This window comes from Prionailurus viverrinus, chromosome A3, assembly GCF_022837055.1.
Source record: "Prionailurus viverrinus isolate Anna chromosome A3, UM_Priviv_1.0, whole genome shotgun sequence".
NCBI lineage: Eukaryota > Metazoa > Chordata > Mammalia > Carnivora > Felidae > Prionailurus > Prionailurus viverrinus.
Window position 1 is genome coordinate 52,078,949 of NC_062563.1, and position 22,160 is coordinate 52,101,108.

The 22,160-nt window shown below is 38.0% G+C and overlaps 1 protein-coding gene across 7 annotated transcripts in view; it reads right to left on the bottom strand.

The window, feature by feature from the left end:
- Positions 1 to 22,160, bottom strand: part of CCDC138 (coiled-coil domain containing 138) — a 145,388-nt gene that overhangs the window by 32,174 nt on the left and 91,054 nt on the right. For 4 of the 7 annotated variants that reach the window (XM_047854151.1, XM_047854150.1, XM_047854153.1 and 1 more), the window contains one exon: positions 11,908 to 12,084. The exons of 2 other annotated variants lie outside the window; for them this stretch is intronic. In XM_047854151.1, coding sequence (XP_047710107.1) covers positions 11,908 to 12,084 — 177 coding nt within the window. The remainder of the gene's footprint in view (positions 1 to 11,907; positions 12,085 to 22,160) is intronic. One more of the 7 variants, XM_047854152.1, reaches the window with a different exon arrangement.

Genomic DNA, 22,160 nt, shown 5'->3' on the forward strand with positions numbered 1-22,160 from the left:
CCAGGCACCCCAGTAATATATCTTAATTAAGGTATGTACATTGGTTTTTTGGGGGGTGGGGGATATGATGCTATTCCATACCTAAATGGCTACAATATGGTGTAAACATAACTTTTATATGCACTAGGAAACCAAAAAGTTTAGGATTCAGTTTATTGCAATATTCACTTTACTGCAATCTCTTTGCCAGCCTGCAATGTCCTCTATATATAAAATAAGTAGCTGAACTAGAGGAGCAGTTCCTAATTCAGTGACTCATGCCATCTTTTTATAATAAACATTTTATAAAACATTTTAAACAGTTCCTTTAAAACACAAAGGAAAGGGTGCCTGGGTTGCAGTAGCTCAGTCAGGTTAAGTGTCTGACTTTGGCTCAGGTCATGATCTCTAGGTTTGTGGGTTTGAGCCCCATGTCAGGCTCTGTGCTGAAAGTTCAGAGCCTGGAGCCTGCTTCATATCCTAACCACTAGCACCTGTGAATGTGCTAGTGCTTAGGATGAAAAGGCAAAGGCTTTGCAGATGTGACTAAATTAAGGATCGTGAGATGGGGAGAGATAGTTCCTACAGATAGTAAATGATCTGCCTGTGAATGCATCTTCCATATGCAAACCAACCAATCTACAGCCCATGCCCCCCAATCATCTCTTGTGTGGTATTACACTTCAGACCACTATCCATCTGCTCTAATCACTCTCAGGACAGGTACCAACCCCTGTGCCCCGGTACCCACAGAAATTATTCAAAATAGCCAATCCTAAACCCGCTTATTCTGCCTTGCCCATACCTTCCCAGGGGAAGCCAAATAAAGGTTCCTGTTCACAGTTCCCCGCCTTTCCCTCCTCTGCCTGCTGACTGACCTAGGTGCTTCCTGTGTGGCCCCCTACAAATGGTGTGCCCGTTTCAATTAGCCACTGTAAGTACAGGGGCACCTGGATGCCTCAGTCGGTTAGGAGTATGACTTCAGCTCAGGTCCTGATCTCATGGTGTGTGAGTTTGAGCCCAGTGTCAGGCTCTCTGCTGTCAGCGCAGAGCTGCTTCAGATCCTCTGTCTCCCTCTCTCTCTGCCCCTCCCCACTCGCTAAAATAAATAAACATTAAAAAAAAAAAAAAGAAACTGTAAGTATAAAGGATCTTTTTAATGGCAGTCACCTCCTGATCTGTTTGTTGGATTCAACATACCTGAATAATAAAGAAATTATTTTACATATTAAATGTGACCTAGGAGGCAGATATTAATGATGTAGCCACAAGCCAAGGAATGCTACCTGCTACCAGAAGCTGGAAGAGACAAGAAGCAGACTGTCCCCTAGAGGCTCTGAAGAAAGCATGGCCCTGTCAGTGCTTTGATTCTGGCCCAGTGAAACTGATGTCAGACTTCTGGCTTCCAGAACCGTGAGAGAATAAATTTCTGTTGTGTGAAGGACCAGGTCTGTGGTAATTTGTTAGAGCAGCCATAGAAAACTTATACAACTAGTAACATGTCCACATCCCAGAGCTTTACACATAAGTACTTTACACATAAAGTAAAATAGAAAGAAATAAAACTCATTATTCAATTGTTACAGTAAACATAAATGCTAATATTGTCTAGAATTTTGAATGGGTATCATAAATGAGACAGGTTGATTATTTTCTTTTGTGATGCAAAAATCAGCAGTACAGTATAAGAAAAACATCCCATGACTAAATGTAGTTTATTTTAGTAATCTAAAGATGGTATAAAGTCACCATTTTAATTCCCTCTATTGATCACATGATCCTTTTTTGATACATCAAACTCCATAAATACTAAACATTCATTTGACAAAATTCAACACGCACTCTGTAGATGAATATTTTCTTAAAATGAGAAGACGTATGTATTTCAACCCAAGCCAGCAACATTTTGCTGAATGAAACAACACTAGGAACATTCTCATTAAAATGAGGACTACTGGGGCGCCTGGGTGGCTCAGTCGGTTAAACTTCCAACTTCGGCTCAGGTCATGATCTCATGGTTGGTGAGTTTGAGCCCCATCTCGGGGTGTGGGCTGACAGCTCAGAGCCTGGAACCTGCTTCAGATTCTGTGTCTCCCTCTCTCAGTCCCTCCCTCACTCATGCTCTCTCTCTCAAAAATAAACATAAAAAAATTTTTTTAATAAATAAAACAAAATGAGGACTATGATGAAAATGTTTACTACCATTGCCATTATTTATCATTGTACTAAAGGTGACTGGGTGTCAATGAGACAAGGCAAAATAAAATTATAAAGATTGTTAAGGAAGAGATAAATTATTTATAGATAATATGACTGTATATCTGGAGAAACCAAAAGAATGGAATGAAAACCATTACAAACAATTAGAGAATGCAGATAAACTTTAAATACTCTAAAATAGACTTTCTAAACAAAGGGGGAAAGACAGTTTGTGGAATAAAGGGTGGGTAGCCATCTAGAAAAATAGTTTAATCCATAACACCTCATAGCTTTCACTAAGATAAACTGTAAGTGAATCAGAGATCAGTGCGTGTGCATGTACATATGTCAGGTAAGCATTAGAGGGTACAATAAAATGGAGTAAGGGGGATAAGGAAAGTGCATGGGGCTCAGTTACATAGAACAAAGAAGGACTCTCTGAAGATGTGATATTGGAGCAGGGACCCAAAGGCATGGAGGTAAGCAAGCCTTGCCACTATCTGGTTGAAAAGTATTGCAGGTGGGAGGATCAGCTGCAAAGACCACTGAGGAAGGAGCAAGTCTGACAACTGGTGAAAGTGGTAAGACATGAACTGAAAAAGGCAGCCAGAGGCCAGACCTTAACAGGCCTTGTGGATCATTTCAAGAATCTCACCTTTTATCTACAACAAGAAGCTACTTGGGGAGGTTTTACACTTACGTTTTTCAAGGGAGTGACATACACTTTGGTGGAGGCACAGAGAATGCAGCGAGAAGAGTAGCAAGGGGGGAAGCAAGGAAATCAGTGAGAAACTACTGCAGTAGTTCACATAAGATATGATAGTTTGGCAATGGATGGTAGTAAGAATCATAAAAGTACCAGAAAAAAGCAAAAACACACAAGAATTCTATTTTAAACCACAAAACACAGAAGGATTAGCTAAAATCTATAAAAGAACAGAAAATCTGACCTGATTAACCAAGACTCAAAGTAAGATTAAACTTTTTCCTTTCTTAATAATTTGTCTTAAAAGATATAAAGGCAATCTCCAACTCTGATTTTCTAACAATGGCACAAACACTGAAATGGCCATTTCAGTTTCACATATCCAGAAATCAGTCACTGTTCTCTCAATGATCAGCAGACTCAAATATCAAGAGGATAAATAGGTCTTTGAAGAGGGACAGAGGAGGATATAAAGGTGTGCTACTAATACCATTTTGGACTTCTCAAGAAACTACATTTCTGTAACATTATGGTGTCTGGATTTAAATGAAGCTTATAAACAATTATTTTAAACTACAACAAATTCAGATGTTGAAAACAGTTTACATGTTGCTTCGGTAGCTGAATCTGCTTTGGGAATAACCTAAACCAAGGTGTTTTTGTTTTTGTTGTTTGTTTCTTTATTTTTGAGAGAAAGACAGAGCGTGAGTGGGGAGGGGCAGAGAGAGAGGGAGACACAGAATCTGAAGCAGGCTCCAGGCTCTGAGGTGTCAGTACAGAGCCCAACGTGGGGCCTGAACTCATGAACCATGAGATCGTGACCTGAGCAGAAGTCAGACACTTCAGCCAGTCGCCCCCTAAACCAAGTTCTGACTGTTATTTTCTTATAGTGTTGTCTTAATTTCAGTACAATTTCAAACATTGTTGTTCACTCTGATGACTGTTGTTCACATTTGATGACTAAAACCCAAAAATTTAAAACAGGCTCAAACAGATATTTGTACACCTACATTCTTGGTAGCATTATTCACAATACGCAAAGTTGAAAGCAAGCCAGGTGTCCATCAATGGGTTAATTGATAAAATGTAGCATAACCATCCATACAATATTATTTAGCCTTTAAAAAGGAAGGATATTTTGACACATGAGGACATTAAGCTAAGTGATTTTCAATCCCCAAAAGACAAATACTGTATGACTCTACCTATGTGAAGTACCTACAGTAGTCAAATTCATAAATACAAAGTGAAATGGTGGGTGCCCAGGGCTAGGGGGAGGGGGAAATGGGGAGTTAGTGGGTACAGATTATCAGCTGGGGAAAATGAAACAATTCTGAAGATGGCTGGAGATGGATGGCTGCACAACAATGTGAATGTACTTAACACTAACAAACTATATACTTAAAAATGGTTAAGATGGCAAATTTTATGATATATGTATTTTACAATTAAAAAACTATTTCAAAGAAAATGAACTAAAACTGATATGTAAGTGGCATTTTGGAAATGCTTTAGAAAAGAGAAAAAAAAACCTGCTTTTCACCTGTCCCCGATTAAACTTGAAATAAGATGTCTACAGAGGCAGTCCTCAGCCTCCAAACATTATATCTGGAAACCCCCAGACTACCTCCTGTACTTAGACTGCTGTGCAACAACCACTGAGAAGCTCAGAAAGCCAAAGTTTCCATGTCAGCAGCACTGCTGTCTTAGCTGGGCAAATGGGCTACCTTCACCCATTCAATGCACTATACTGAGTAGCAGGTAGATGGATTTAGGAGTAGGGAAAGAAGGAGCAAAGAGCTGAAGTGGTAGGGAGGATGGAGTCACATAAAGAAAAGGGTATGGGGTGTAAGAGCTGCCTGAATTATCCATATCACCATACCCACCTATATACTCAATTCTTACGTCTCTGAACTACGAATTATTAGAAAAAATCATTTTGTAAAACATAAACAACAAAGCAAATGAATAAACAATTTTGTAACTGCCTTTTTGACTTCCCTGTTCTTTTTCTTTTGTTATTTTACCTACTTTTTACTCCATGTCATTCTCACAATCTGATAAATTTTCTTTTGATCCAACAATTCTACTTCCTAGGTATCTATTCTTCTTTCTAGGTATCTATACAATTCAAATAAGCTCCCACATGTGCAAATTTGTTTTTGTATAAAGAAGCACTGTTTGCATTAGTAAAAGCCTAGACAACCCAAATATCTGTGAAAATTAATAAAAGGAAATCTCATTTTGAATGGGGTCAGAAGGCCAGCAGAGGGCGCTCTCATGCCCTAACACTTGTGATCAATTGCAGACCCAACAGAAAGAGATAAACCTTTCACATGGATACTACTTTACTAAGCCAGGAGGTGGAAGAAAGGTTTCCTCCTTCCACAGCAAAAGCCCAGACAAGGAGAAATGGTCACAACTCAGTAAATGAAACGCCCCTTTACTTCCAACTCCCAGTTTACTCAGATGAGCTTTTTGCTTATAACAGCCCTCCCACCCATCCACCCTCCCAACCCCCCAACCACCACCACCTCTTTCTTGTATTCAGAGGAGAGCTTTCCTCTCCTTTGTTCTCTGGTCTTGCCTGTGGTTTTCTGGTAGCTTGTTTGTTCTGTATTTCAATTCTCTGCTGTTACCAAATAAACCCATTTTTGCTGATAGAATTAACTGGTAGTTTTATTTTTTAAGGTTAACACATCTATCAATGGTCATCTTAAATGAGCAAGTTTTCATTGAAGAAACTCTTTATGTACTAATACAAGATCTCTAAGATGTATTTTTCATAACACATATAGTATGCTAACATTCTTTTGAAAAAAATGAAGGAGTAAGAACTGGCATGTGTGTGTGTATGTAGAGAGACATGGTACACCTATGAAATAATTTGGAAAAAGCTAGCTAAATTGCTTTCTCAAAGGAAGGAAAAGAAGACTTTTCACTTTTGTACCTTTGAAATGATTAGCTATGTGAATGTGTTATCTTTTAAACAATAAATGCAGTGTTGAAAAAAAATCCTTAAGTTAAATACCCAGAGAACTTTTATTTAAAAAAAATAAATAAAAATAGTATATTCATTATCTGTACATTTAATTATTTATTTGATTTCTTCTTGGCTTCCTCTATCATACTAATTGGCAGGTGGGATTTTACTCCCTAACATACACACTGGTTTCTTTTGTTGTCACAAAATATTGAAACAAGTTTCCTCAAGACAGGCTATATATAAAATAAACCTAAACCTGACCAAAAAAGGGCTCATTGTCATCTAGTGTTACACTAGGAAATCCAGGCTTAGATCTAAAAAAAAAAGAAAAAAAAAAGATTCTCTTATAGTGTCAGACTAGGAAATGGAAACATCATTAAAGCAATTATACAACGTATAATATACCTATGAATCTGACAGCATTCAGACCACTATCAAATGTAGAGCTACATGTGAACATCAACTGACTCTTAAGTAGACTTCAAAAGGTCATGCAAGGGTCTACTAGGTTAGTTCCCTGTGCCACATATCCCTCATGGGGCTGGCCACAAACTACTTGAAAGCTCTTTGACGGTGGGATGGAAGACCAATGAATTGATTTTCTTATCAAATTTCATACAAACTTCCCACAAGAAATGTCTTAATAAATGGTAACAATAAATGAATATTACATAAATACATAGTACATGAATATAATGAAAATAACCAAAAATAAGGGCTATGCAGAAATATACCCAAAAAAGGTTCATAATATGACATTCAACAAAGTGGAATAGAAAGGGAAAGCTTCAGGAGTTCTGGGTTTTTTAATTTTTAAGTTTATTTATTTATTGGGGGATGCAGAGAGAAAAGGGGAGAGAATATCAAGCAGGCCCCATGCTGTCAGCACAGGGCCTTATACAAGGCTTGATCTCACAAACTGTAAGATCATGACCTTAGCTGAAACAAACAGACACTTAACCAAATGAGCCACCCAGGATATTCCCAGGGGAACAAAAGTCCCCACGTCTCACTAATGGGCAACAAGGCCCTTCTGAACAAGTGCCAGACCCCATCTTCTGATTCTTCTACTACTCTGCTTCAGCTACACTGACTTCCCTGCTGTGTCTTGAAAATATCATACCTAATAACTAATAGCTACCCTAATGTCTTTACTCTAGCGGTTCCTGATCCCTAGAATAGTTTCCCGAACCTCTGCATGGCTAACTCACTTACCATTTTTATAATTCTATGATAGGAGTATTATTATCATCCCAAGTATACCAGGAATTTGACAAAAGTCAAGTAGACAAGAAGTTCCACGTTGACAGGGACTTACTTATCTTGTTCTCTGCTGTATCCCTAAGTGCCCCAGTCAGTGCAGGGATAAATGTGCAGTCTACAGACAGATATTTGTTGAATGAAATAAATCTGTATTTTCTAATCTTTCTATAATGAATATGCATTTCTTATAAAACAAAGTATGCATATTATGATTGCAACTATGTAAAAAAAAAACACATATCAGGCAATTTGCAAACTATGTATTATCAAGGTGGTGGAATTAAGAGGGGTGTCAAATTCTTTTAGACTTAAAAATTATTATATATTCTTCAGTTATTAAAAACAAATCTTCCCATGGTGTTTTGTTATAGAGAACATTCTTTCATTTGAAACCTTTTAATGGAGAAAACAGGTTATATGCATGAGGGATTCATGACTAGAAACATGGGTGTGTGCATACTAAGTTGGTACACTATTGGAAATATCACATATATCATTTCATTGAAATTACCCTTGCTTTAATCTCCTTAAGAATAAAAACATAATAGAATGACAGCAAGAAGGGAAGAAATATTGCCCAAATCAAGAAAAATCAAACTGCCAATCAAAAATAGCACCAAACTAAAAAATATAAACACATAATTTCTAGATCCATAGAACAAATTTAATGCATGTAGCATAGTCCAAAGTATTTGATAATTCTGTGCTATCTTTATTTTTTACACATATTCACAATTTAAACAAACTCAAGTATATTTCTTTGCAAAATACCCTAATATTTTCCTGTATTTTGGTATTTTAGACAGATAAACAGAGACTGATACAACTAAATGTTGTATCAGAATTTATGTTCTGATACATGTTCTGATTTATGTTCTGATACATAAATGTTGTATCTAGAATTTAACCATGCTAAACAATGAAAAAGAAAAGAAATACCCAACATCATAAAAATTGTTCATGGAAAAAAGAGAGAAAGTAATATTCATATGAAGTAAATGTAGGTATCTTTGGATAGTAAGACTTTTTTTCTAGCTTGTAGTTTTCCAATTTTCTATTATTTTTGTAATAAAAATAAACTTCAAAAAGTATCTGCAAAATATACTCAAAATCATTATTGCAATTCAAGTGTTAAATGGTAGCATGTTATCTTAGACAAGGCAGTTTTTAGCCACAAAACAGAGTGAACTAAATAATACAAATATAAACTTAAATCCCTCTATTTAAACTAAGTCTGACAAGAAAAGGAAAGTATTCTTTGAAATAAAATAAGACTCAAGTTCTTACCCAGCTAAACCCAGGTAAATGAATAATAGCTTTTAACCACTGACAGGAAAAAGAAAAAAGAAACCACAAAGTAATTTTCTAAAAGCAACATTACTAAGTTATTATATGATATACACTCACACCCAAAAGAGATATTATCAGAAGTACTCAATCTTAAAAAAAAAAAGTATTCATAACATGTGTTGAGGTAAATCAATGTACCGATCTCAATTTATACTCAAAGAAATGCATTTTAAAATAGATCTAGGGGTGCCTGGGTGGCTCAATCGGTTAAGTGTTTGACTTTGGCTCAGGTCATGATCTCACAGTCTGTGAGTTTGAGCCCCTCTGTGCTAACAGCTCAGAGCCTGGAGATGCTTCAGATTCCGTGTCTCCCTCTCTCTCTGCCCCTCCCCGGCTTGTGCTCTCTCTCTCTCAAAAATAAACATACATTTAAAAATCTTAAATAAAATACATCTAGATTTTAAAAAATGCATTTTACCAGCTTTCAAAAAACAGTAAATACTTAAATAGCATAACATTTCTCATATCTGAAAAGATGAATCTGGGGGAAGAGCACAAGGGTACAAGAGAAAAACCATCAACTATAGCAATACAAACTATATTGTGGCTTAATATGAAATATCAAGTAGAGATGGGAGTATCCTATTGCTCCTCAAACTACTGTGGGTCAGCACCAGTCTGAGATTTCCAATCCAGCACAGAGAATATAACACACTTTAACAAAATACGGTTTAAAATAGTTAAACAAAGAGGCTATTACACTGAAGAGATCTCATGGTACCCTACCTAAACAAATCAAATTCTAAAGCAGTCAATGTGCTTCAATCTAAGAAAACAAAACCCAAGAAAAACTACTCATCAACAGTCAACTAGATTTTCTCAAATCTAGGAAAATGAACCTCAAGAAAAACTATCATCACGGCCAATTAACTAAATTTTCCCAAACAAGGCAAACATTTAAGTTAAAACCAATTAAATAATTTTTTTGTTTTGTTTCCCTGTCTTTTCTATTAAAACCTCTGCCCTAGGCCCCACAGGCAGAGCACATGTAATCATTTCAGATTTGGTGCTCCCCACTAGAATTGGTGTTTGCTCAAATAAACTATTAAGATTTATCTTTTTACAATACCATTAAAAAACACTAGAAATGAAATAAAACGAACATACAAAATAAGGGTCCAAATGTATTTTTTAAATATTTATTTATTTTTGCATAAGCAGGGGAGGGACAGAGAGAGAGAGAGAGAGAGAGAGAGAGAGAGAGAGAGAATCCCAAGCAGGCTCTGCAATAGCGCCGTCAGCGCAGAACCCAGCACGGCACTCAATCTCACCAACCCTGAGGTCATGACCTGAGCTGAAATCAGGATGGACCTAAGCCAACCAGGTACCTCACAAGTCCAAATGTTTTAAATTATTATTGAGTTTGGCATACAATTAGTAACTTGACAACTACTACACAGGTTTTGAACACTATTTCTATACTAACCTGTGTTAGAGAACCAGTACTAAGCACTTTGAGTACTCCCAGGCTAGAGCTTGGTCCACTGACACCTTCCTCCAGCCTTTCTCCAAAGCCCTAAATGGACACTGAAGGAAGCCATAAGGTTCAGCAAATACTGCAAACACAACACTTGAAATATGTCATCATATTGGCACAGAGCCCAACACGGGGCTAGAACCCATGAACCATGAGATGAACCAGAGCTGAAGTCGAATGCCTAACCAACTGAGCCACCCAGGCACCCCAAAGGTTTACTCATGTCTAACCTTCCAACAGTTTCCCATCACTAAAAATGACATGTCTTTCTAGCACTCTGCATAAGAAATTGCTTTATTTACTCATTTGAACAAGAAAGGATAACGTTGGATTTGAGAATAATTTGAACAAAGGAAAACATGACTGAATGAACTGAACATCTGTTGACTTTTTATCTACTATATTTCTCCAAATATGAATGTTACAGTGCCATAAAGTCATTTTACCCAAGTAGGCCCAGTATTTCATAAAATTATATTTAGTTTTCCTTTGGATGCTAGATTTCATCTCTGTTAGAAATGTTCACACAGATTTGTTTCTAATCAACAGACATTTACATCTGGTAAAATTTTTGTTCTCTTCATTAAGAAAAATCCTGTGAAACTTAACTGTAAATCTACCAACTTTAAACAAGTAATCTTGGGTGGCTGTGTCTCATTTTACTAATTTTTCACTTTTTTGCTCTATACCTTACATCAGTTAATCAAGATACAAAACCCTGAGATTACTTATCTAGGTAGCTAGACACCCTATAGTCAAAAATGGCTAAAAATATTAAATATGTCAGAGAAGACTTGACATTTCGCAGCAGGAAAAAAGCCTCTGGAAAACCTAATCACAGTGCAACAGTAGAATTGTACCTTGTTACATCTAGAATCAGACCTGGTTTCAAGTCTAAGTCTTACCTCTGCCTCACTGTGGAACCATGGACAAGTTACCTAATTTTTCCAGGCCTCAGTTTTTCTATACAGGCCCTTCACAGGGATGTTGTAAAGGAAAAAACGAGAAAGTATACAAAGTGAATTGAAAATGTGAAGCCATACACTAAATGTACCTAGTTAGAAATACAACTATGGTTTATACCCAGCTCTTAGGAAATCGCCCACAAGCAGCATCAAATTCCACAGACTGCTTACTACCACACTGAGCAATGGCTTTCCAATTTTAGTTTCCACCTTCTGAAAGGCATAAACATTTCATTTTTAGAAGTACTGTAGAAGGAAGAAGGAATCGGGAAGAGGAAAAACTAAAGTGAAAAAGAATTACTGAGGCAAAATGGTTGCCTGTTACAAGTCAGGGGTTACTTGAGTTTCAAAGAGCAATACCAACCAAAGCAAATGAAAATATTTATGTTCAACATCCCCATATATATCAGGGCTAAATTAGGAACCATCAAAATAGTAAGTTTGAAGAACTTGTTATGCCAATATAAAAACCAAAAAGGTCAAATAAATCCACAGGCTACAAATGTTACAAATATGCATGAAAAAGAGTACCCATATATATAGATGAGTGCTCCCCCAACCCCCAAACTCCAACAAAAACAGTAAGGTTGAAGAGGCAATGAGTAGCTTTGTCATTACTCTCACTTTAGATGGAGATACACTTGAACATCTCACTCCCTTTGAGCAAACAGAGAATACAGGGTTACATATGTCAGAATGATTAGATGGGAGAACAGACAGAGAAGCTCAAAAACATGACTAACAATGCAGAATATATCTATATAACTGAAATGACTGAATATTGGAAATTGTGCTTAGTGGAAATCTAGACACATAACTCCTAGTAATGTTATTAATGACTCTACTATACAGCTGCCAAAAGTACATTTAACCATTTCTATTATAAAATATAGTATGTCTAGGTAGAGTTATACATTCAGAACACATGAGGAGAATCATCTTACTGTCCTTTCTTTGTGTATCTAAAAACTTTAAAACTTACTAGATTCCACTGTCATCTGAAGCAAACTATCAATGACATTGGAGAGGAGTCCTTTACTGGATATTCTTAGATGATTTAGTATTACTGGAACAGCTTGATACTCCAAAAACAAGATTTTTCCTTCATCTGTCTTCAAGTCTAAACACAGAGAATCAAACGCCTGAGCCAGGTAGTCAGCTGAAAAAAAAATACATAAAATCAACTGCTGTTATCAGTCAGGAGTGTAGTTGGTAATCAAAAAAATTAAATAAAATAAAATAAAAAGAAAATACCATCACTTAAATTCAAAAGGGAAAAAATAGATTTGAGGAGGGGAAGATGGCGGCGTAGGAGGACACTGGGTTCACCGCGTCCTGCTGATCACTTAGATTGCACCTACACCTGACTAAATAACCCAGAAAACTGCCAAAAGACTAGCAGAATGGATTCTCTGGAGCCAAGAGCAGACGAAGAGGGTAGAAGGGCAGAAAGGCAGTGACCTCTACACGGACTGGCGGTAGGGAGCCGGGGCGGAGGGGCAGCCCTCCAGCCAAGCAGAGGCCCTGAGTCTGGCTTGCAAAAGCAGAGGGGCCGGAGGGAATATGTTCGGACAGCAAGCGGAACTTAACATCTGCTCAGAGAGCTGGAGGGCTGGAGGACAACAGGAGGGAGAGTTGTTGAGCCCCGGACAACAGAGCTCAGCTTGGCTGGAAACAGAGGTGCTCGCCAGTGCCATCTCCCTCGCCCATCCCCCAGCCAAAATCCCAAAGGGAACCAGTTCCTGCCAGGGAACTTCCTTGCACCTCGCAAACACCCAACCTTGTGCTTCTGCGGATCCATCCATCGGGTCTGACTCCCTCCTGGTGCCGCAGGGCCCCTGCCGAAGCAGATCACCGAAGGATAAGCGAGCTGAGCCTGCCATTCCCACCCCTGTGCACCTTGCCGATCCACCCCAGCTAATACACCAGATCCCCAGCACCACAAGCCTGGCAGTGTGCAAGTAGCCCAGAAGGGCCACGCCACCCCACAGTGAACCCCACTCCTAGGAGAGGGGAAGAGAAGGCACACACCAGTCTGACTGTGGCCCCAGCAGTGGGCTGGGGGCAGACATCAGGTCTCACTGCGGCCACGCCCACCAACGCAAGTTATTCAAGACAGCACAGGGGAAGTGCCCTGCAGTAACCCACCATTCCAGGGACTATCCAAAACGACAAAACGGAAGAATTCCCCTCAAAAGAATCTCCAGAAAATAACAACAGCTAACGAACTGATCAAAAAGGATTTAAACAATATAACAGAAAGTGAATTTAGAATAATAGTCATGAAATTAATCGCTGAGCTTGAAAACAGTATAGAGGACAGCAGAAAATCTCTTGCTACAGACATCAAGGGACTAAGGGACAGTCAGGAGGAGCTAAAAAATGCTATTAATGAGCTGCAAAATAAAATGGAGATGACCACGGATCAGACTGAAGATGCAGAGGAGAAAATAGGTGAACTAGAAGATAAAATTATGGCAAAACAGGAAGCTGAGAAAAAGAGAGAAAAAAATCCAGGAGTATGAGGAGAGAATTAGAGAACTAAGTGATGCCCTAAAGAGATATAATCTATGCATAATTGGTATTCCAGAGGAGGAGGAGAGAGGGAAAGGTGCTGAAGGTGTACTTGAAGAAATCATAGCTGAGAACTTCCCTGATATGGGGAGGGAAAAAGGCATTGAAATCCAAGAGGCACAGAGAACTCCCTTCAGACGTAACTTGAATCGATCTTCTGCATGACATATCATAGTGAAACTGGCAAAACACAAGGATAAAGAGAAAATTCTGAAAGCAGCTAGGGATAAACGTCCCTCACATATAAAGGGAGACCTATAAGACTCGTGACCGATCTCTCTACTGAAACTAGGCAGGCCAGAAAGGAATGGGAGGAAATCTTTAATGTGATGAACAGAAAAATATGCAGCCGAGAATCTCTTATCCAGCAAGTCTGTCATTCAGAATGGAAGGAGAGATAAAGGTCTTCCCAAACAAAAACTGAAGGAATTTGTCACCACTGAACCAGCCCTACAAGAGATCCTAAGGGGGATCCTGTGAGACAAAGTACCAGAGACATTGCTACAAGCATGAAACATACAGACATCACAATTACTCTAAACCCATATCTCTCTATAATAACACTGAACGTAAATGGACTAAATGTGCCAACCAAAAGACACAGGGTATGAGAATGGATAGAAAAACAAGACCCATCTATTTGCTGTCTACAAGAGACTCATTTTAGACTGGAGGACACCTTCAGATTGAAAGTGAGGGGAGGGAGAACTATCATACTACTGGAAGTCAAAAGAAAGCTGGAGTAGCCATACTTATATCAGACAAACTAGACTTTAAATTAAAGGCTGTAACAAGAGATGAAGAAGGGCATTATACAATAATTACAGGGTCTATCCATGAAGAAGAACTAACAATTATAAATGTCTATGCGCCAACTACGGGAGTCCCCAAATATATAAAACAATTACTCACAAACATAAGCAACCTTATTGATAAGAAGCGGTAATTGCAGGGGACTTTAACACTCCACTTACAGCAATGGATAGATCATCTAGACACATGGTCAATAAAGAAACAAGGGCCCTGAATGAGACATTGGATCAGATGGACTTGACAGATATATTTAGAACTCTGCATCCCAAAACAACAGAATATACTTTCTTCTCGAGTGCACATGATACATTCTCCAAGATAGATCACATACAGGGTCACAAAACAGTATACAAGAATTGAGATCATACCATGCATACTTTCAGACCACAATGCGATGAAGCTTGAAATCAACCACAGGAAAAAGTCTGGAAAACCTCCAAAACAATGGAGGTTAAAGAACACCCTACTAACGAATGAATGGGTCAACCAGGCAATTAGAGAAGAAATTAAAAAATATATGGAAACAAACGAAAATGAAAATACAACAATCCAAACGCTTTGGGATGCAGCAAAGGCAGTCCTGAAAGGAAAATACATCGCAATCCAGGCCTATCTCAAGAAACAAGAAAAATCCCAAATACAAAATCTAACAGCACACCTAAAGGAAATAGAAGCAGAACAGCAAAGACAGCCTAAACCCAGCAGAAGAAGAGAAATAATAAAGATCAGAGAAGAAATAAACAATATAGAATCTAAAAAACTGTAGAGCAGATCAATGAAACCAAGAGTTGGTTTTTTTGAAAAAATAAACAAAATTGATAAACCTCTAGCCAGGCTTCTCAAAAAGAAAAGGGAGATGACCCAAATAGATAAAATCATGAATGAAAATGAAATTATTACAACCAATCCCTCAGAGATACAAGCAATTATCAAGGAATACTATGAAAAATTATATGCCAACAAACTAGACAACCTGGAAGAAATGGACAAATTCCTAAACACCCACACTCTTCCAAAACTCAATCAGGAGGAAAGAGAAAGCTTGAACAGACCCATAACCGGCCAAGAAATTGAATCGGTTATCAAAAATCTCCCAACAAATAAGAGTCCAGGACCAGATGGCTTCCCAGGGGAGTTCTACCAGACGTTTAAAGCAGAGATAATACCTATCCTTCTCAAGCTATTCTAGAAAATAGAAAGGGAAGAAAAACTTCCAGACTCATTCGAAGCCAGTATTACTTTGATTCCTAAACCAGACAGAGACCCAGTAAAAAAAAAGAGAACACAGGCCAATATCCCTGATGAATATGGATGCAAAAATTCTCAATAAGATACTAGCAAATCGAATTCAACAGCATATAAAAAGAATTATTCACCATGATCAAGTGGGATTCATTCCTGGGATGCAGGGCTGGTTCAACAGTCACAAATCAATCAACGTGATACATCACATTAATAAAAGAAAAGATAAGAACCATATGATCCTGTCAATCGATGCAGAAAAGGCCTTTGACAAAATTCAGCACCCTTTCTTAATAAAAACCCTTGAGAAAGTCGGGATAGAAGGAACATACTCAAAGATCATAAAAACCATTTATGAATAGCCCACAGCTAACATCATCCTCAATGGGGAAAAACTCAGAGCTTTTTCCCTGAGATCAGGAACACAACAGGGATGTCCACTCTCACTGCTGTTGTTTAACATAGTGTTGGAAGTCCTAGCATATGCAATCAGACAACAAAAGGAAATCAAAGGCATCAAAATTGGCAAAGGTGAAGCTAAGCTTTCACTTTTTGCAGATGACATGATATTATACATGGAAAATCCGACAGACTCCACCAGAAGTCTGCTAGAACTGATACATGAATTCAGCAAAGTTGCAGGATACAAAATCAATGTACAGAAATCAGTTGCATTCTTATACACTAACAATGAAGCAACAGAAAGACAAATAAAGAAACTGATCCCATTCACAATTGCACCAAGAAGCATAAAATACCTAGGGATAAATCTAACCAAAGATGTAAAAGATCTGTATGCTGAAAACTATAGAAAGCTTATGAAGGAAATTAAAGAAGATATAAAGAAATGGAAAAACATTCCGTGCTCATGGATTGGAAGAATAAATATTGTCAAAATGTCAATACTACCCAGAGCTATCTACACATTCAATGCAATCCCAATCAAAATTGCACCAGCATTCTTCTCGAAATTAGAACAAGCAATCCTAAAATTCATATGGAACCACAAATGACCCCGAATAGCCAAAGTAATTTTGAAGAAGACCAAAGCAGGAGGCATCACAATCCCAGACTTTAGCCTCTACTACAAAGCTGTCATCATCAAGACAGCATGGTATTGGCACAAAAACAGACACATAGACCAATGGAATAGAATAGAAACCCCAGAACTAGACCCACAAAAGTATAGCCAACTAATCTTTGACAAAGCAGGAAAGAACATCCAATGGAAATAAGACAGCCTCTTTAACACATGGTGCTGGGAGACCTGGACAGCAACATGCAGAAGGTTGAAACTAGACCACTTTCTCACAGCATTCACAAAAGTAAACTCAAAATGGATAAAGGACCTGAATGTGAGACAGGAAACCATCAAAACCCTAGAGGAGAAAGCAGCAAAAACCTCTCTGACCTCAGCCGTAGCAATCTCTTATTTGACACATCTCCAAAGGCAAGGGAATTAAAAGCAAAAATGAACTACTGGGACCTCATGAAGATAAAAAGCTTCTGCACAGCAAAGGAAACAACCAACAAAACTAAAAGGCAACCAACGGAATGGGAAAAGATATTTGCAAATGACATATCAGACAAAGGGCTAGTATCCAAAATCTATAAAGAGCTCACCCAACTCCACACCCGAAAAACAAAAAATCCAGTGTAGAAATGGGCAGAAAACATGAATAGACACTTCTCTTAGAAGACATCCGGATGGCCAACAGGCACATGAAAAGATGCTCAACGTTGCTCCTCATCAGGGAAATACAAATCAAAACCACACTCAGGTATCACCTCATGCCAGTCAGAGTGGCCAAAATGAACAAATCAGGAGACTATAGATGCTGGAGAGGATGTGGAGAAACAGGAACCCTCTTGAACTGTTGGTAAGAATGCAAACTGGTGCAGCCGCTCTGGAAAACAGTGTGGACGTTCCTCAAAAAATTAAAAATAGACCTACCCTATGACCCAGCAGTAGCACTGCTAGGAATTTACCCAAGGGATACAGGAGTGCTGATGCATAGGGGCACTTGTACCCTAATGTTTATAGCAGCACTCTCAATAGCCAAATTATGGAAAGAGCCTAAATGTCCATCAACTGATGAATGGATAAAGAAATTGTGGTTTATATACACAATGGAGTACTATGTGGCAATGAGGAAGAATGAAATATGGCCCTTTGTAGCAACGTGGATGGAACTGGAGAGTGTTATGCTAAGTGAAATAAGCCATACAGAGAAAGACAGATACCATATGGTTTCACTCTTATGTGGATCCTGAGAAACTTAACAGAAACCCATGGGGGAGGGGAAGGAATAAAAAAAGAGGTTAGAATGGGAGAGAGCCAAAGCATAAGAGACTATTAAAAACTGAGAACAAACTGAGGGTTGATGGGGGGTGGGAGGGAGGGGAGGGTAGGTGATAGGTATTGAGAAGGGCACCTTTTGGGATGAGCACTGGGTGTTGTATAGAAACCAATTTGACAATAAATTACAAAAAAAAAAAAATAAAGAAAATGGATATTTGAAAAAAAAAAAAGGGTAACAATAATTAAATGACCAGAGATTGCTGCTAAATTTAGAATCTGTTGGGGCGCCTGGGTGGCGCAGTCGGTTAAGCGTCCGACTTCAGCCAGGTCACGATCTCGCGGTCTGTGAGTTCGAGCCCCGCGTCGGGCTCTGGGCTGATGGCTCAGAGCCTGGAGCCTGTTTCTGATTCTGTGTCTCCCTCTCTCTCTGCCCCTCCCCCGTTCATGCTCTGTCTCTCTCTGTCCCAAAAACAAATAAACGTTGAAAAAAAAATTTTTTTTAGAATCTGTTAGGATTCAAATGCTTCAAAGGAAGAAGAAAGAGGAATTACACTATGATAGGGTAAATTTCCTTCATATTTTAACACCGAATAATAATATCTATTTCTTTTTATTATAACAGCTGATGTTTAATAGTAAACACCACAAGTAATGTTTATTTTCAATATCTGATAACTACCATATGCTTCCAAATCTTAAAACAGAGCCCTATGTAGGGCTCAAACTCACAACCTGTGAGATCATGACCTGATCCCAAGTCGGACATTCAACCGACTGAGCCACCCAAGTGCCCCTAGAGATTGTGGTTTTTATCACTATGTATTTACTTACTTCAAAATGTAACTTTATGCAAACTTTTAAAGGACTATTTTTGTCCTTAATAAAGATTAAACAGCCACTGAAAGACTTCATAAGACTGAATATGCTTTGGTGTTTTACTTTTTTGTGATATACCTGCCATTAACACAGTAAAGTTTTCTCAAGGCCAATATTATGATGACACCCACTAGATCAGACTCCCTGGAACTCTCCTAAAGATGTTCTACAGATGACTGGGAAGCTTGCAAAGCCAGAACTGAGACTAATTTAACCAGAATCAATGCAAATGAGACAGTAAGATACTTATATTGTTATACTTCAATACACCAAACAACCCAATCAGTACTCTTACAACAATTTTACATTGCACTTTTAAATGTATATAAGAATATTTCAGTTTCCTAAACTCAATATACTATTGAAAGAAAAAAAAAACTGTTCATGCTGTTCAAATACTAGTGAGTTTTCTCCTGAGATTTGTTTAAAGAAGGCTCAAGAGTACTTTGAAAATATGAACAGAAAATATGACAGAATCTATCCATTAAAATTTACTGTCTTCGGGGCACCTGGGTAGCTCAGTTGGTTGAACATCCGACTTTGGCTCAGATCATGACCTGGTGGTTTTGAGTGCAAGCCCCACATAGAGCTCGCTGCTGTCAGCTCAGAGCTCGCTTTAGATCCTCTGTCCCCCTCGCTCTGTCCCTCCCCCACTTATTCTCTTTTTTTTTCCTCTCTCTCAGAGATAAACATTTAAAAAAATTTACTGTCTTCTGGTTGATGTGTTACATTTCATATTTGCTGCATCAGTTTACATACACTAAAGATGTAATTTAAGATCCTAATTATTAAGAATAAGAAGCTGAGGATAACCTGTGTGAAATACCTATGAAAGAATTGAAATACATACACATTAAAATATGTAAGAAAGAATTTTGAGAAATTAAAATCTGTGCCTCTAGATCAATTTATAGTACACTCTATTCTTCCTTTCAGTAGAATTTAATTCAAGGAACACTGCCATTATTGTACTTAATTTTTGTAATTTAACAAAATAAAACACTGCAAATTAATGTGTATTTAGGTTAAGCAAAGTTGCTAGATTCTGTTCATATTTGTCATATTTAGAAACCTCCCATTATTTAGCAAAAACTCAGGCAGAAGAGTACAGATGAATCCTGAACTCAATTCTTCACAAAAACAGAAGTTTTTATCATAGTGCCACCTACTGTATTTGACACAGACTTCACTTCTAATTAATACATCATCTGAGATTAAATAGGCTAAATGCTACATGATGCAGCAAATTTGTAAATTTAAAAAATTGTCCTTTATTGAATTTGGGGAGAGGAATAGTATTTGGTTATATTTAAAAAAATTTTTTTTAATGTTTATTTATTTTTGAAGGAGAGAAAGACAGAGCGTGAGCAGGGGCATGGCTCAAACTCTCAAGCCGAGAGAGCATAACCCAAGCCAAAGTTGGACACTTAACTGAAGAGTCACCCAGGCGCTCCTATTTGGTTATATTTTTTAAGTTGCCTTAGGTGAAAATTAAATTCTTATTTTAATTTCCCTAATAGTGAAGATTGTCTAAAATCAAGAAAAAATTAACTTTAAGAGTATTTAAAGAAATTTGAGTTATCAATTGTACCAAAGCTGGTTGTTGTTTTAAGTAAGCAACTAAGTATTTGGTGGTTTATTATGAACCAACAGAAATCTAATGCAGTCTAACAGACCTCAATTCTGATCTCAAATAAAACCAACTCTTAGATGTTAAACAAAAATGTTTATGATGATGATAGCAGCTAGCACTTACTATATGCCAGACTCTTTACTAAACCTTCATATTAATTCTCATTTGTTCTTCAAAAAATTGTGGTGAAACACAGAAAAGGGACATGCCCAATATCACATAGCTGGTGATGGGACTGAGACCCAAATGTTAGTTATCTGACTGCAAAACTGAAGTTCTTATCTACTACACTGTTCCTGTTATCTGAGAATGGCAATAATGCCTTACATTTCTTTGGGCCTAAAGTATAAATAACTACATAGTTTATAAATATATAAATCTGCATAAGTATAATAAATATGCATAATATATAAATCTGCCAAGTGTTGAGAAGGGCAGTACAGCAGAACTAGCTCTGATGCACACAACTAAAGAGAAGAGAGAGTATATTTAATTAGTAAGACCAGAAATTTGTCCCTAAAATAGTTCTATCAGGTAAGATTCTTTTTTTATATAGAGAAGAGAGAAAGAGAAACAGAGAGAGACAGAGTGAGAGCGGGGGAGGGGGAGAGAGAGGGAGACCCAGAATCTAAAGCAGGCTTCAGGCTCTGAGCTGTCAGCACAGAGCCCAATGCAGGGCTTGAAACCATGAAGATCCTGACCTGAGCCAAAGCTGGATGCTTAACTATCAGGTAAGATTCTTACTACTGCTTTCAGTTCTCATGTCTTTATACTGATGAAATTAATGTGTACCACAAGTTTTATTAATTAAAATGTTTTACATTGATTCCCACATCTGCATACTTAAATCTGTTAATGACACACAACATTCTACTGTCCTCATGATGATATTGTTAAAGGCCTGATTACTTAGGGTCAAGAAAAGATCTGGGTCCCTTACAAGTGCCTGACCCTCCATTTGCTCTTCTGTAAAAATGACAATACTCTCTATTTCCTAAGGTTACTGCTAGGAAAAAAATTGAAAAAAATGAATGATTACAAAAATGCCAACAACAGTACAAGAACTCCTGTCCTTCACTACTTTAATTGTGGATTTGTCAATTATTTATCCTTTATCATTATTACAAACAGCACATTAACCCCTTTGAACTTTTTCCCTTTTGAATTATTTCCTTGCAGTAAATCTTATTAAAGGTTATGATACATTTTGGTGACTCCTATAAGCAGAATGCACTTCAGAAATGGTTAAGTTACAATACAATCAAAATTGTACCTGTTTCGACTCTTAACTATAGAGAACAAACTGATGGTTACCAAACGGGAGGTGGGTGGGGGGATAGGTGAAATAGGTGATGAGGATTAAGGAGTGCACTTGTCTTTTGAGCACTGGGTGATGTATGGAAGTGTTGAATCACTGTATTGTACACCTGAAACTAATAGAACACTGTATTTTAACTAACTGGAATTAAAATGAAAAGTTAGGGGCGCCTGGGTGGCTCAGTTGGTTAAGCATCCAACTTCAGCTCAGGTCATGGTCTTCCGGTTGGTGGGTTTGAGTCCTGCATCAGGCTCTGTGCTGACAGCTCAGACCCTATAGCCTGCTTCAGATTCTGTCTCCCTCTCTATCTGTCGCTCCCCAGCTTGTGCTCTCTCCCAAAAATTAACTTAACGGGCACCTGGGTGGCTCAGTTGGTTAAGCATCCGACTCCAGCTCAGGTCATGATCTTGTGGTTCATGAGTTTAAGCCCCACATCGGGCTCTGTACTGACAGCTCAGAGACTGTAGCCTGCTTCAG